Here is a 17136-nt window from a genome sequence, read left to right as displayed (position 1 = left end):
GAGTTCAGTAGGTTGATCGCTCCAATTCAGCATTTTAACCTGTAAATTTAATTAAGATTTTGAAAGTTGTCTGTGCAGTTAAAATGGCTGCCATGAGTTACTTACACATTGCTTTGTTGTTATATCAGATTGCAAGAATAATGCAATGGCTTTGGCCTTGGGAAGCATCCAAGTAAATGGACATGGGGAGCAATCTTCAAAACCTGTATTTAAGAGGGGTCCTGGACGGAAACCCAAGATTGAGACCAACAATACGTGTGAAGTGGTGCACAAGAAAAGAGGGAGAAAACCAAAAACTCTGCTACTTGCTGAACAGAAACATTCAGAGGAGCACAGAAACCGGACTATGAAAGATTTGATAATGGAAGAAGCCTCTGTTTCTACTGCATGCAATTCTGTCTCTGAAAACAATGTGAAGGAAGACTTGTTACAAAGAAAAGGGCGTGGTGGGAGGAAACCTAAAAGAAAACTACAGGAAGATCAGCCAGAATTTGAACTTACTTTTTCTCCTGATCCTAAGATTCAGACAAGAAGCAGGAGGAAAAAGACAGATGAGCCTATTGAAGAAGAGACTGAGGAATGTAAAGATTCTGAACCTCATATGAGAACTAGAAACCAAGGTAGGAGGACAGCCTTTTACAATGAAGATGATTCAGAAGAAGAACAAAGACAACTATTGTTTGAGGACACTTCTTTGACTTTTGGAACATCTAGCAGAGGCAGAGTCCGAAAGTTGACTGAAAAAGCAAAGGCTAATCTGATTGGTTGGTAATTTTGGCATTTAAAAATGCTAATAAATAGGTACAGTTAAGAAATTCCTAGACCTAAGGGTATCTGCTTTCTGCTGCTATTTACAGATGAGAATATGTTCTAAATATGATAAAATATAGCAAAAACAAACTGAAATTTTCTTGAAAGAAGTATGTATTTTAAACAACTGCTATTTATTGTTCTCCGAGTAGGTTATGCATTTCAATTCAGTATGTTCAGTTGGTATAAATGAAATTCTTGATTTCCAGAAATGTTACTGTAATTTTGAGCAGTACATAAACCTCTATTTGAAAAGTAGAATTTTTACTGTAAAGATTGAGAACAGATCTCCTATTTTTGAATGAGCAAGGTACAGTACGTTTGTATAGATTGTAGAAACTGTATTTGCAAAATGATAGAGTATGGCACTAAATGCCATAGAGAACAAAATTACCAAATTTGCTAATTAGGTACTACTTATTCAATAGTGATTGGGCACAGTTTTATACAAACACAGGGCAGATCATTTTATCTAAGTTCTGCCAGAGAGAGAGAGATCACATATATAGATATATAGATAAATATATATATATATATATATCCACATTGGAAAAAGTTTGACTAATACGTCTAATTTTTCAGACCTTCATTCTTGTACCAATCATATATCTCTGTTTATTGTGCCAAAGACTGAGAAACAGAATAGAAAAAAAACTTTTAGTATGAGTGCAACATGATATTTTCAATTATATTTATCACTCCTTGTTCAAAGTATACATTATTCTGGAATATTACCTCTACTGGTATGCACTGGTAGACTCTTTTGACAGATATTGAAACAAAATATAATTTAATTAAAGGGTTCAGTTGAGCTGCGGGAAAAGTGTGAGACTCTGATGTTTATGTTATGACCAGATCGATTGCTTCTATGAATTGTGTTAAACTGACAAATTATTTTCAAAAGAAGTTGATGTGTATGTATATATTGAGTATATACACGAGCACATAAACATAAAATTACCCAGGTATAATTTTCTTTCAGGATTTTTTAGATTGCTCTAGAATATTAAAAATTTTAAATGTCAGACTTTAAGGGGAAGATTGGTTGTTTTCCATTATTAAAGACAAAAAGGCCAAATCACTTTTTATGCAATCATATTTTATACAGTGTTCTCATTGCACATTGTTTTTCTGCACTTTTTACAGTATACTTAACCAAGCTGACATGAGTCAATATATCCATCTTAAAGGAAAATCCCACTTTATGATTGTGCCTTGTATTCTATTATTTTGTGCATCTTTTGTAATCTTAAGTTGTCTATTGTAAATGATGACTGTATGACTTAGGGGAATGTATTGCTGTATGTACTGCTACGGAAAAAACAGTTATTTATTTGTTTATGGTACATTTACTTATTTTATCCCTTTTAAAACCTTAATACAATTTTTATTGTTTAAAATCATAGTCCATTTAAAAATAACAGAGTAAAACAGTTGTATGGTACAAAAATGTAACCTCACTTTTACTTTAACATTCTTGCAGGAAATGGGAGATGTGCAAAAGATGGCAATTTAATTTTGTTTGGTTTTATTTGGAAATACATTATCTAAAAATGCAGCTGTACAGCAGTGTGTTGCCTGTTCCAAAGATGCTTGGTATGATCAATTTTGACAGTAGAGTTTGAAGAGTAAGGATCTGAATCTAGGCTTCTATGTTTTCACCGAATTCAGTGTTTCATTCCTCCAAATAGATTATTGGCACTACCAAAGATTGTGGTATTGATCAGCTACTTGATCTTACACACAGTTGAAGAATTGTAGGTAGTTTTAGTCACCACAGCCAAATCTGTGCAAAGGAAATTTCAATTGAATAGAGTTCAGCACAGATGCAGGAAAGTTGCTTGCTTGGAATGCAAATATATCTAATATTCATTTTGAACCTCAGCCAATTATGTGGCAACCCAATTTTAAAATATATATTTGGTTTGACCACAGAAACCTAGAAGTGTATTTTTTTCTATATTCTTTTAAGCTAACCATATTTATAAGAATTAGAAATATGCATCATGTAAGAACTTGTTTCCCTAACTTAAAAAGTAATGTCATTATCATATGGCATTTTTAAAAAGTTCCATAGCACTTCATATTTCCACATTGTGATGTTTTGGGGACTCTTCATATTATACTGGCACAGGTCTCTTTGTATATTTATTTTCTTTAATATTTTAAAGAATCGCACATGCATATTTTAATACTGATTTTTAAGGGGAATGGACTTTTCTACATGTTTTTAAAAACAAAATGTGTATTCTTGGTAACATTTGGAGGCATTAACCATGAAAGCATGACAAGCTGTGTACAAAGACAATTCATTTTACAGCTTACAATGAAAAACATTGATTTAAATTATCCATTTTAGATTTTATCAGAAGGTAGGAAATTTAAGTTATCTGATTTTCTGATATTATCCATAATGGAAAGTTCAAACCAAATAGGAACTTATTGTTGTAATCCTACTGCATTTTATCATTTCCCACTTGGCATGTTTATGTATGTTGGTATAATTTTGGGAGAAAGAATAATATACATGACCATTACGGGACTTGAAAAGTTTTTTTTTTTTTTTTACAAATGACAAAAATTGAAAGTTTTATTTATAACACTTTCCTTTTTCCTGAAGAATTTATTGTAGTACTAAAAGGCCCTACTGTCCTTATCTTTTTTCTAATATTATTTGGGAATTTTCTTCAAAAAATAGTATCTATAATACTGTAGCTATGCTACTTTCTCTAAATAAGATTAAGCTTGACTTGACTTCAATTTCTTTAATTGATTTGGTTGTTTGATTTACAAGATTCTTGCTGTACCAACAAAAATGATTTTCATTTAGCACATAAATAAGCAATAATTCATGGTTTGGTAATTTGTGATGATCTATAATAAAATGTATTATAGATTATATTATGCTATCTTTAGGAAAATATATTTCTTGGCATATTTGCATAAAATATTTATGTTCATATCACCTCTTGGTACTTATGGATACTATACAAATTATTACCTTACAAACTTGGCAGTAATAAAAGCAAATGTTTAATATAACCTAAAAAAGGATTCTGATACAGCATGGACCATTAAGTTTCAAAATGCTAGCTATTTCATTATTTCATTGTTAACTATGGTTAATATGCTGTGGTCTGATAGAAAAGTATTTCACATTCATTGCAAAATAGGTTTTTCATTTTAAAAATTGAAAAATTCCAAATTTAATAATAAAACTAGCAGGCTTGAGTTTTGTTTCCCAGCAGTTATAATAATAACCAGCCTAATAGTGAATATTGAACAATGATCATTTTTGTTAGTGAGAAGTAATGAAGCGTAGAAAGAATTGTCTTCCTATATTAAATTGATTGTTCTAAGGTACATTTGCACCTAAGAGCAATCGATACTATGATTTGTACCATATTATCAATTTTATCAGTGAATATTACTTTATCTTTGTCAAACATTCTACAAGTCATGCTACATGTATTACATATCAGTTTTTAAATGGGCATGTGTGCACACAAACATCTGTCATATGCTATAATACAAATGTTCTTGAAGTACCAATTTAGGATTTCAGTTACACAAGCTTTAATAATCTTAAATAACTTTACAAAGGACCCATCAAAGGGTCCTGAGTTTTGCTTTCTCTAAAGAAAGTTGGTCCCAGGGAGCTGAAGATTGTCACCTCTGCTCTGACGTAAACCCTCTTCCCCTTGATGTACTATATCTAATGAAGGTTTAGGGCACAATCCAGTCCACTTTGCATTTCTAGTTTGCGTCAAGAGGCATACAGAGGAGTATGCTTTGACCTCTTTCCACCATCTGCAAAACCCCACAGGTGAACAGTTCAGTTGTGGGAATGCTCCATAGATGTAACAGGAACCGACTGGATCGGGCTTTTATTCTATGTTTTCATGTATCTGTTAATCTCGCACTTCATATAATTGGACCTAAGGATTCATCTGATAAAAGGGCTGCTCAGTTTCTACTGTAAATAATGTACAAATGTTTATATTTTAAAAATACGTACATTTCATATATGATGGCTAAGTCTGAATATCATTTTTAATCTAAATCACTGGTCTGTGCATTTTTACACAATTTGTAGTTACAATTGGCTATAGAAAAACATCTTTCATGTTTTTGTTTTCAGTTGTTCAGAGCTCTTTGAAGAGAGAACTTTAATTTCAGAAAGGTTGAAAGATAAAATCTAACATTATCGTAAACTCTGAAAGTGCTGGTGTGGTTTATTAGTGTTTTTTGTTGTGCACGGGCAACTAAGCTATTGAATTTGTCTGTTATGTATGTTTCATAACAGTTCCCACTAGCAGAAGAGTCTACATTTCTGGAGGGATATGATGGGATTCAACTCAATATAGATTTTTAAAAATATAAAAGAGATAGGGTGAAGACACTAATGGCATTATTTGTGGAATTACAAAAACCAAGCCCCAAATCTCTTTCTAAAAATGTATAATTTTAGGAATTATTTCTGTTAAACAAAAAGAAATTAACCAATGACTTACTTTGCATAGATAGGAGATACTGAGTTTTAAAAAATACCTTTTTAAAATACAGTTAAACACATCAAGAAACTGCTGTGATAGAAAATGAATTGTTGACAAAATGCTCTAGAAATTACTTATGAAATATTTGCACAGAATTTGTACACTTGCACAGATGGCATTTAACATGTACATATCAGACATACACCTAAAGAAACAAGTTGTCACATTATTTGTTACATTTTTGGACCATCACTGCAAAAATCTGAAAAATAAGTTAAATCTGAATAATCAGTTCACATGACTTTATTTTTAAATAAAACTTTCATCACTTAAAATGTGAAATATATAAAGTAGAACAATATAAGGAAGTTGTCTTGGAACATTTAGTTTTAAAACTGACACATTTAAAGCTATACTTGTTTTGTACAATATGTAAATCCCAGATACGTTTTATAATACCTTTAGGTTTTTTCAATTTCCCCTAGAAATTTCCTTAATTATACTATAAAGTGCAGTCTCTCACCTGGATGAACAGTGCCCTTTCTTTTTGTATATATATTGACTGAAACTTTTATTGTTATGTGAAACACTTATGTTGGTTTTGATGAATAATACTTGGAATCCTTTTATACAAACTAGAATGTAAGTGTAAGAATTACTGTCACTGCAATGTAGTAACAAACCTATTTTTAAATAAATAGAAAACTCGTTTTTCTAAGTTGTGCCGATTTCTGTCATTAATGAAGTTCTTGCAGGAGGAACAGTCAAGATTTTTTTCAAAAACAGTTGTACAGATAATGGAAGAATCAATTTTTAAATAATCCCCTTCATGCTACTTCATCTCTATTTTAATGAAATGGGGCAACATATTAATTTCATTGCTAAATAATTCAGCTGTAGCTAATTAGAAATAGAAAACTTCAAATACATTTGTTCTTGTAGGTTTGCAGAATTTTTGTTAAGCTGAATTTAGTACCAAAGTGGGGAGGGAAACAAATGGAAAATTCCACCCAGGCAAAAGGGAGGAAAAAATTATATTGCTGCCAAGAAAACAATGTATGACTATGTTATACTTGCATTGTTTTTCTTGGCAACAATATAAAATGTTTGCTATTATAATAAATCTTTTTATTTTCTCCTGTGATTAGTTTGAAAGGTTCAGGATTTCTCATAATTGCAATTCAGTGTAACTTCTGAAAACTTATTTTATTTTAGATTTTTCTGTTTTGTTTTGTGTGGCATTTATTCTACGACGGTATCCTCCTAGCGTGGATGATAAAGATCGACGTTATTAATCCAAGAGTCAATATACTTTCAAGAAATTTCAACTTGGCTGCCGGGTGAATGTTGAAAGTATTATTGGCTGTGGAATATGAAATAGGTTTTTCCTATTAACTTCCATGGCTAGCATAACTACTAAGAATAACCCAATTCTTCATTAGGCTGTTTCAGGAGTTTACCTGTTGAAGCCTTTTTTTTGTTTTGTTTTTTGTACTTCCCTAAAGTACAGAGTCTGAGTTAGCGTCTGGCTTGGTACAATGTATACTTTAGCCATGTTCAGATATTTTTCTGAACAAGATGCACTGGAAATATGTTAAGGAGCAAGCCATGCCTGCAATATGTTCTGAGGTGCAGGATCTTCCATAGGCACCTGTACATTCAGCATATATGAAGATAGTTTTCCATCTTAGCACAACTGGAAGTCCTATCACAATTGTGTAGGTACCGTACATAAATACTTTCATCTGAAAATCTTAGAAATCCTGCGGAAAATATTTCTAAGTGGAAGAATCAAAACCGAACAAAATTAACCTACCCAAGATTACCTTTTTTCATTAAAATTGGTGTCCTAGTACACAGTACTGAACCAATTTGGTTTGGATTATAAAGCATTGAGAAAAACAATTTCCTTAATACTTCTTGGACAAAGCCTAACTAAGCAATTTACAACTTAGCAATAAGAAAGTCACAATGAAGCTATTGTACAAATATTTTATTTAAAAAGCAGACTGCTTTGGACCAAACCAGACGTGTACTGCTGCATTAACAAAATTAATTTTTAGGTCTTAGAATAAATTTATATACACAATAGGACTATTGGCTGCTATATAATAGTAACTCTGAATGCCTTTTAGATAAACCAGTTTTCTAAGAAGTTGTACTAACAAATGCTCTAAAAAGGCGGAACCCACTAACAAAGGGAGGACTACAAGGTACATCTACCTATGTTTGCTTTGTTGAGCAACAGAATGTGTCAGTGATTACTTTAAAATGATGCTGGGTGCACATTTTCTTGCGTTGTATAATGATAGCTAAATAAAGCTTTCCATTAATTTTAGATATAACATCTGAACAATGACTTTCTAAAAACACTGGCAGGGATCCACATTTTTCACCCCATTTAATAAAAGACGTTTCTACTTATAGTTCCACTGTAATTTTAAATTTAAGACTATGGAATAATCAAGTAGAGCTTCCTGAGTACATTCTTCTTTATAAAGGTTAAACAAAGTTTAATTAATGGCTGTAGAGGTTAATTAATTCACTTTTATAAGAGCAGCCTTTTTCCTCTTCTTCTCTCCCTTTATTTCAAAAATGGCAAATACCCTTGAAGAAACGTAGATGGTGGCACTTTGGAGTTTCTGCTGAAAACTGAATAAATCTGAAGAATTGTCTATATGATCTTCAAGATGACCTTCCGACTCCTTTGCCTCTTCTTCCTTGATTAGCAGAGGTTTCCCTAGGGAGTGTCCAAATAATTGGCAAACTTCTTGAGCTTTTTGCTGAGCACTTCTAACAGCAGAAACACATACCTGCCTCCTGGAAAGAAAGAGCAGCAAGAGTTAGTTAATTAGTTCTTATTTAAATTGCAGTTTTATGCTTGTCAAACTCAGAATTCGATGACATTTCTTTCAGGTAAAGTGAAGTCCAACTATAGCCTCAAGATATATGATAACTTACTTCAGTATCACTAATTCCACATCTAGGCACATAATTACACACATTTTCGGCATGTCATAGTTACAAGTTTTCCCTTAATAGTATTTGTTTAAAAACTTGTTCTTTTCTGAAAGAAAGCCAAAGTAATTTTTAGGAACCAAACTTGTTTTTTTTCCCTTACTTATTCCTTTTTCCTTGTAAACTATGATAATTGTGTAGTTGAGAGCAAGGCTATTTTACCATTGTTCCCCACACACCATCCTGGAAATATGAAGATCAGATTAAAAAAACTTCAAATAAGTACAACCCCATCTTTAAAAATTTATTGCTATTCTGTTGGTTTCCTTAATTTAGTTACATGCTGCAATACTAGAAAGCCATCTGTAGGTGAATTGGTTAACTCACTTTCTCTTAGCCCAACCCACCTCACAGGATTCTTGTTGTGGCGAAACTAGGAGACAACATTATCCAACTTTCAGTTGCAGAAAAAATAAAGGTGGGTTATAATAAGAAGAATGACAATAGTAACGGTAATAACAATAACCTTCTTCCACTAGAACTTTCTTTTTGTTACAATATTACTGCTCATTTCTTATATTATTATCTTCCTTAAATTAAAGGAGGAAAGTTGGGAGATGAAAAATGTGTCCAACTTGTCTAATTCAGTAATTCATTCTAACATTCTGCAATATTTCCCAATCTCTCCCACCTCCAAGACTGACAACACAGAAATACATATTACAGTAGCAATCTGCCAGAGTAACCCCCGTCTTTTTATTAGTAACTCAGTGGTGATGGCATCCCTCTGCAGCTATGTGGAGATGCTGGTGTGAACCTGATGATCAGTTTTAGGTCTAACTAACAACCCTGGCCCAAAGGACAGCTGCAATCTCTATGTATGGCACAGTCAGTCCTCTTCACGTTGAGCAAGAAAATAGCATTTTTACTTGTGTAATATGGAACACACATTCATGGTGAAATTCACAAGCCAGAAATATACACTTTCTTGGGAAATGTATTGAGAAACTTACCGAAGGGTATCTATAGCCTCCACTGTATGGTAAAAGTGAGGTGAGCTGATGATAACAGATTTATCTAGTTTCTCAACAAGATGATTACATGTATCTTGCATTTTTCCAAAATCAGTAAATATAATGCAGACCTGTGAGTATAAAAATGTAGAAGCTTTTTTCCAATGGTTTAATTGCACGATGACCAAAACAAAAGATAGCAGTATATATGGATCTTTTTCCAGCCTCTCACTTTTTTTTAATTTACTCTCTGTCTCGCACAATGTTTACTATTATAAAGCTGGCTCACAATCTCAAAAGTAAACCAAGTATAGTGAATTAAAAATCAAGTTCTGGCTAGGGTATTATCTGAAAATACTTAAGATACAACTGATGCAACTAGTTAATATCCTAATGCAGTAAATCCAATCTTGGAGCATTGGCAAGCAATATTATATAACTATTAATCTATTATTAAATCTACTTAAGAAATCTAATAGAGCTGCAAAGGGTAGTCAGTTAAACACATAACTTATTTTTCTTTAAATTATATAAAACAAAATACTTAAAAATGGACAAATTTATAAAACTACAGTTACTATCTACATGAAGCTTTCTTCTTCTGTACTATGGGGTGACCCTGAAAAACACTAACATAAAAATTCAGGTCAATGAGAACTATGCAAATGGTTACAAATTATGCACATTAAAAATAGGGGAATACTTCAACACTTAAGTGAAAGAGAAATATATTTTTAAATAAGATTTTTTTTAAAAAAATCTAAGCATAATTTAAGGTGTTGAAATATAGGTAGTCCTCGACTTACAACCACAATTTCTGTTGCTAAGTGAAACATTTGTTAAGTGAATTTTGCCCCATTTTATGACCTTTCTTGCCACAGCTGTTAAGTGAATCACTGCAGTTGTTAAATTAGTAACAGGGTTAAGTGAATCTGGCTTTCTCATTGACTTTGCTTGTCAGAAGGTTGCAAAAGGGGATCACAGGTCCCCGGGATACTGCAACAGTCATAAATACGAGTCAGTTGCTGAGCATCTGAATTTTGACTACGTGACCATGGGGATGCTGCAATGGTCATGTGAAAAACTGTCATAAGTCACTTTTTTCAGTGCTGTTGTAACTTTGAACAGTCACTAACTAAATGAACTGTTGTACATCGAGGACTACCTGTACTTCTCTATTTTAAAACAGCTGCTAGTATCTACTAATATTAAATTAGGACCAAAGTAATCTATCAGAGAGATCTTCATTAGATAAGCTGTAATTTAAATAAAGGTATACACTTTCAAATATGAATCTATGCTACATTTTAGCATCACTTCTCTTCAATAGTGCTATCTATCTATTCACTTTATTATACTACTTGAAAATACTACCCATTCTTAGTTGATCAACATACAAGATAAGCAGAAGAGACATTTGTCCCAAGATACCACAGCAATTAATGACATTTTCAGAATACTTCCATTAAGTTTCCCATTAAAATTCTAAATTAGCTTTAACATGATACAATGCTAAATGACAAAGGAAATGAGTGAATTTAATAAAATTAACAATCTATATCTAGAGGAGCTTTAAAAGTTTTGTCAAATCAGAACAAACATTATATTTGAGACTAAATGTGCTCTTATTTAAAATACTTGCCTCTGCTTCCATCTTATATGCATTTTCTATTCTACTGAAGTTTTTTGTCACAGTCACATCATTTTCCTTGGGGAGGAAAAATGATCATTTTAAGTCAACTACTTAAAAACAATGCTCTTTTAGGTACTAGAAACAACAGACTATAGCAATGTATTTCAAAACAGTAAAAGAAAGTTGGAGATGAAACAGACTCACTAAAATCAACAGAGTTATATTAATAAGGATTAAGTCAAGATCCAAACTTAACATCCCTTCTTAAGCAGTTTTAGCTCATATTTTACCATGAAAACATTTAACCATTTGTTTGATTCAAAAATAAAAAAAGTGCTTCAAAGTAGAAGTTGCTGCTACAGTTTCTTAAAGCAGTTGTGACCCTTCCTGGAATCTTGTGAAAGATCTTTTTGCCTTCAAATTCAAAGGGATAAAAAAATCCTAATAAGCATGGATTGAGTGAACAATTTCCAACAAAACTTAACAAATTATGCTTTGAAAGACTGCAGTATCAGGAATATCCTAAATTACTGGTACCTACAAATTCCTGATAATCTTCTAAAGTGCCACATGTAGGACCGAAAGTGTTACTCAATAGCATCATAAATCATCAAAAGAAACTTAATTATTCTCTAGGATTTTTGAACTGCATTACAAACTGTGATTAACATAAATTCAAATATAGTGGCTAGTATCAATTGGGTGACTAGGCTATCGCTTTTTCAGCCCTAGAAAGAAGGCAATGGAAAAGCACCTCTGAAAATGTTGCCTAAAAATTGCATGAATTTGACTATGGAGTGACCAGGAGCCTGACTGACTAGAAGACCAAATACAGTATATTTATATTTTACTTGTGTGTTTTTCCCCCTCAAATTTTTTTCCACAGTGTTATGTCTTGTATCTAGTTTTATGAGGCATCATACCTAATCCAAAGGTACTAAGTTTTGTGGCTGAACGAAATCTGAAAATGGGTTGAAGTAATTACATCCATATGAACTCAGGAGAAATTATCACTTAGATCAGTACATAACTCCGTTGCTAGTTGCCCAATGACACCGCTTCATGGCGGCCAAATAATATGTATTATCATAGGAATATACAGAGAAATAATCCTTCCTTTGGGATGGTGGATTGGGAAATCTTTAGTAGGAAGGTGCAAACCACAGCTCTGTATCTGATCCAGCAGAGTAAATAAAGAAGGTATATTACCACTGATAAGATGGTCCTGGAGCAAGAGTACCCTAGTGATAAAGGTACTGGACTACTAGCAACCCCAACCCCAGCTCCTTGGTGATTCTGAGCCAATGAATCTCCCTAAACTCAATCTACTTCACGGCCTTGCTGCTGCAATTAAAAAACTTTATGCTATGTACGCTGCCATGGGCTCCTGGATGACAAGTGAGATTCAAATCAAATAAGCTGAGATCAATTCCTGGTGAATGCCCCTAAGCAACAATATAAAAATGATTTACGGCTGCCTACCTCTGGAATGGATAGGGGACTATCCAGATGATCCTTTATCCAAGTATTTCGATGTGTACAGCAGGCCGAGCCACCAATTAGCCAAGCATATTTTAGTCTAATTCAGCGGCTAGCGCTTCCCCATGCTAGCTAAAACCATGAAACGCGGGTAGTTTTTAGCGTGACGGCGACACCAAAGTTCTCAGAAACATACTTAACCTTACTACCTGGCTGAGACGCGAGTTCTCTGCCTCTGGAATGGTGGGACTAAAGCTAGGAAAGATTGAGCCCACTCGCACGAGACGACCGACCCTTGCAAAGGAGACCTACTGCGATTGCGCGCTGGGGAGGGGAGGGGAGTCTCCTTCTTTACCCACCGAGGTGCCGCCGCGCTGCCGAACCGTCTGGGCAATGTAGTCTAGTCTGCGAGCGACGCTGCTCTGCGCTGCGCCGGCTTCCCCTTTCCTGCTTCTCAAATAAACCGTGACTTTGGCCCGATCCGGTCCGGCGCTGAGCTCCGCGCTGCCGCTCACGTGAACTTCCCGCCCAAGCGGCCCTCCTAAGGCAGCTCTGGCCGGCTCATCCTCTCCCGTGCCGGAGTCGACCGGCGGGGACACCAACTCGGCGAACACCCGAGCTGGAGAGAGCGGCGGCGGCGGCGGCATTTGGCCGCAGCTGGAAATGAAAGGGGGAGGGGCCGTTAGGAGATCCTAGCAACGAGCGCGACGCCACGAGCCCAGGGAACGACGGAGCTTGTAGTGCTGATGGGAAAATCACGTGGAGGCCGCAGCCCCGCCCCGAACTGAAGAGGGGTGGGGTTTTGTGCCGCTGCGGAATCTTCTCTTATCATTCGCGTAGTATTGAGCGGGATGCAGTCTGGCGCTTGTGTCAGGATGGCCTTAGCAGTTCGTAAATCATGATTTATGACCTAGCATGGTTACAAACAGAACTCATAGTGATGTAGTCAGAGAAAGAGAGTTTATTCAGTAAGACATTGAGAATAATGATGTCTTATTCAATAAAGCAGTTTATTCAATAAGCCGTTGGCTTTAGGGTGGGGGATTGCGACGAGAAACGGTAAGGTTTTTCCGGTAAATTTAACATGGTTTAAGGAAGTGAGCTTGGCTTCCTGAGGATTAGGATGTTTTGTTTCTTATTATAGAGAATGAGCAGAGGCCTATAATTTTTAGCTGCCCTTGCTAGGCAGTTAAACTACTAGACCAGTGGTACCTTGGCTCTTTTATGACTTGTGGACTTCAACTCCCAGAATTCCTGAGCCAGCTGTGCTGGCTCAGGAATTCTGGGAGTTGAAGTCCATGAGTCATAAAAGAGCCAAGGTTGACTACCCCTGTACTAGACTGTTGCTATTTTACCTGGTGAGTGAGAATGTTGCTTTGGATCCTGCCGTGGAAGAATGAAAAATGTGCACTTTTTTTGAGATGGACTTTTTTGGCAAAGTTCTGAGCTTATCTTGGTACCCCGTGTTCCAACAGTCCTGTTCTCAAACATGCTGTTACTTCAAGCATCTTTGGAATTTAGGTCCAAATAAACATAATTAAAGTTGAACCTCAGAAATAATAATCGCATAAGTCCTTTTCTAAGGCCCCAAAGTGCCTAGCTTGGCTGGTTTTTGTTTAATAATTTTATTTCCAAAGGTAACACTACCCTATTATTCTATTATGGCTTCTATTATGGCCATTGCAAATTGTTTGATGACTAGTTCTGCCTTTAAGAAAGGAAACAGCCCGATAAGTCTTTCTATGCATCCTTTTTGAACTCTTTGAGATTTTATATATATACTAAGAATTTATCCACAGTGAAAGAAAGGGAGTACTAAGTACACGTCCGAAGTGCAATTTTGCTGGGTTTGGATTGGGTAAAATCATTCTTTGTTATATAAATTTATTGAGACTGGCAATTTATTTCCTTGAACTATAAATATTTATTGCAAGTGGCTTGAAGTAAAAAATCTACACACTTTTGGTATTTTAAATATTAACATATAATGACAAATTTATTGTAGTAACCTGGAAACAATATGGCTGTATAATAAAAAGTACATTCTAGAAGCAATTCTCTCTTTCTCCCACTGCCCATTTCCTCAACTACTAATTGTTACTTGCCTATTTTAATCCTACTTTGGACCATATCTGTTTGGATCATTTGAATATAGGAGGCACAGTGGCTCAGGGGCTTAATGACGCTGGAGATAGTCTCAGCTCCAGCGGTTCAAGCCCTAGCTCTGTGGCAGGGGGAGCTCCTGTCATTCACCTCAGCTTCTTTCCACCTAACAGCTCGAAAGCATGTTCTATTTGTGAGTAGATAAAGAGGTACCACTTTGGTGGGGACTTGGTGCTCTGTGAAGGCAGTTAGGTTCCTGATGGCTGTGAATTTTCCCATTTGTGGCACCTGCTTACGAAGCAGCTCTGGGAAGGGAGAGGGCCTTGGGTGACGTTGCAGGAAGAACCACTCATCTCTTTCTTGATTGTGAAACCAGCTCACCATCCTCTGGTGCATCTTGGAAAACAGGCAAGCATTTCCTATAACAGGGCTGGTACCTTGGAAAGCCAAACTTCTACTCTGCAATAGCATACTACTACTACTACTACTACTACTACTAATAATAATAATAATAATAATAATAATAATAATAATAATAATATAATAGCAGTAGCAGCAGCAAAAGAGGCTTTGCTGAAGAGGTGAATAAGGGAAACCTCTTGAAAACAATGAGATTGAAAGCAGAATATAGAAAGGAAATAATTGAGCATTGAGTTTCTAACTGGAAAAAGAAGCCTATGCACAGTCAGTACCTGAAGGACATTGAAAAACAGGCAGATACAAAGCTAATAAGGAACTGGTTGAGTTCAGGGATGCTAAAAAAAGTAACTGAAGGCATTATTGTGGCTACTCAATAACAAGCCTTGCAGACTAATTCAGTGAAAGCAAAAATTCAATATATCAGTAACAACAGCAAATGTCACTTATGAAACGAGAAGGAAGAAACAGTGGAACATCTTACCAGTGGCTGCAGCAAAATTTCACAGACTGACTACGTCATGACTGAGTTGCCAAAATCATACATTGAAAGCTTTGCCAGAAGTTTGGGTTCAAATGCAGCACAAATGATTGGGAACACCAAGTTGACAAAGTTCTTGAAAATGAACAGGTCAAGATCCCCGTGGAACTCTCAAATCCAAAGAGAAGAACATCTGGCCCACAACATGCCTGACATCATTATTATGGAAAAGAAAAAAGTCTGGTTCATTGATATTGCAATACCAGGTGAGGCACAAATTGAAGAGAAACGGCTAGGGAAAATAACAAAATATTGTGATTTGCAAATTGAGGTTGAGCAACTGTGGAGGAGGAAATCAATGATTGTACCAATAGTAATAAGAGCCCTTGGAACAATACCCAACGGGCTGGCTAGAATGATAGATGGAAATGTTGAACTTATTAAACCTGAAAATTCTGACTTTGCAAAAAAATCACCCTACTTGGAACTGAACACAAAACAAGATAATTGGTTACTCTTTGGTCTCTTTGTCTTTGTCAATATTTCTGGAGAAAAGATCTGCCAAAAGGACCTGCCAAAAGAAGACATTTTGAACACCTGAAGACAAATCTCCTGGAGGAGGCAAATTTACTAAATATTATAAATCATAGTGTGGATATAATCTATATTGGCTGGAGTCGTACCCAGATGCAATGTGTTTTGGCTGCATTCTGACCATTTGTTCTAAAGCATTTTGCAGCAGTTCTGACAAAATGCTTGAGCCATAAAGCCACATTTTGAAAAGCAAGGTAACTACATCAATATCAATCTTACATTGATTGCAATCTTCATGTATTAGTTTTCAATGGAATTTATATATGCCTGCTCTAATCAAAATGTTAATACTTGTAGTTGGGACAAAGTATGGTGAATTCAGATTTTTTGCAGCAATCCTTAAACAGACTGATTACAGATGAAACTGCTGAGAACAATTATTTTGATGTCCTTCCCTCTATTTCTAAAAATCTGCAAGGAATAGAAATTTAATCCTCTAGCTCTAAGTAGACCTTTAAAAATAATATCAACCTTGCTTATAATCCATATAATTCTTCTAAGAAACTATGATATCTCAAAACCATGATCAGGAAAGAATTATATTAAATTTTTATTTGAATTCTAAATATATATAAATTTCTGGAAATGTTGCTGCTTGGAAATAATCATAACATAGGGCAACAAAAATGTCTTGGATATACATTAGTGCAGCAGTTCTCAACCTGTGGGTCGCGACCCCTTTGGGGGTCGAACGACCGTTTCACAGAGGTCGCCTAAGACAGGGCTTTTCCTCCCCCCTGCCACTCCCCCCATGGCGTTGCCTTCCCCCTCCTTCACAGCTCACTTGCTTGTTGAAATTGAAAACAAGCTGCTTAGCGATGGCCTGCAGGAACCCTACTGAGTTGTTTCAACCAGACGCTGGTGGCCTTAGGATGCCCCACCCATTGGTGACATTGCCGCGCCCTGTTCCATGATGCCAAGGAATCCCCGCTCCGCCGGAGCCGGCCACAATAGAGCACTGGCCACCTGCTCTAACCAGGCACCAGCGGGCAGTCCTAGGGTGCGCCAGAGTCCCGCACGCCGCCCAGTAGGGTGCTGTCAGCTTCAAGGTCACACAGGTAGCCCTCAGCCACACCCCTCTCCACCTCCAAATTGATCCCCGATCGGAGAGAGAGAGAGGGAGGGAGGAAGAGAGGGAGAGAAAGAGAGAGG

At 35.7% G+C, this 17136-nt stretch overlaps 2 protein-coding genes across 3 annotated transcripts in view; one reads left to right on the top strand and one right to left on the bottom strand.

Moving 5' to 3' along the window:
* LOC120318920 (pleckstrin homology domain interacting protein) overlaps positions 1-6024 on the top strand; it is a 92557-nt gene extending 86533 nt beyond the window's left edge. Inside the window, exon 40 of the mRNA XM_039367082.1 lies at positions 129-6024. Coding sequence (XP_039223016.1) covers positions 129-772 — 644 coding nt within the window. The 3' untranslated portion in view covers positions 773-6024. The remainder of the gene's footprint in view (positions 1-128) is intronic.
* Positions 3362-13103, bottom strand: IRAK1BP1 (interleukin 1 receptor associated kinase 1 binding protein 1). Of its 2 annotated transcripts, XM_039367083.1 has the most exons (4): positions 12749-13097; positions 10920-10985; positions 9278-9408; positions 3362-8126 (listed from the first exon to the last, which is right to left on the bottom strand). In XM_039367083.1, exons 1-4 carry the CDS (start codon positions 13034-13036, stop codon positions 7844-7846), a joined length of 768 nt encoding a protein of 255 aa, XP_039223017.1. In that variant the 5' UTR covers positions 13037-13097; the 3' UTR covers positions 3362-7843. The 2 variants fall into 2 exon arrangements, with proteins under 2 accessions (XP_039223017.1, XP_039223018.1); XM_039367084.1 differs by lacking the exon at positions 10920-10985 and having other exon boundaries at positions 12749-13103.
* Between the last annotated feature and the right edge of the window lie 4033 nt (positions 13104-17136).

Source organism: Crotalus tigris, unplaced genomic scaffold, assembly GCF_016545835.1.
Source record: "Crotalus tigris isolate CLP2741 ecotype Arizona unplaced genomic scaffold, ASM1654583v1 scf7180000020550.821452, whole genome shotgun sequence".
Lineage (NCBI taxonomy): Eukaryota > Metazoa > Chordata > Lepidosauria > Squamata > Viperidae > Crotalus > Crotalus tigris.
The sequence above is the reverse complement of the archived record's forward strand: the minus strand, read 5'-3'. Positions and strand labels throughout refer to the sequence as shown.

Coding starts and splice junctions, on each gene's coding strand:
- IRAK1BP1 (XM_039367083.1), bottom strand. CDS start 13,036: ATGCCGCCGCCGCCGCCGCTCTCTCCAGCTCGGGTGTTCGCCGAGTTG. Junction 9,409..10,919: donor CATATAAGATGGAAGCAGAG/GCAAGTATTTTA, acceptor TTATACTCACAG/GTCTGCATTATATTTACTGA. Junction 8,127..9,277: donor GAGGCTATAGATACCCTTCG/GTAAGTTTCTCA, acceptor CTTTCTTTCCAG/GAGGCAGGTATGTGTTTCTG.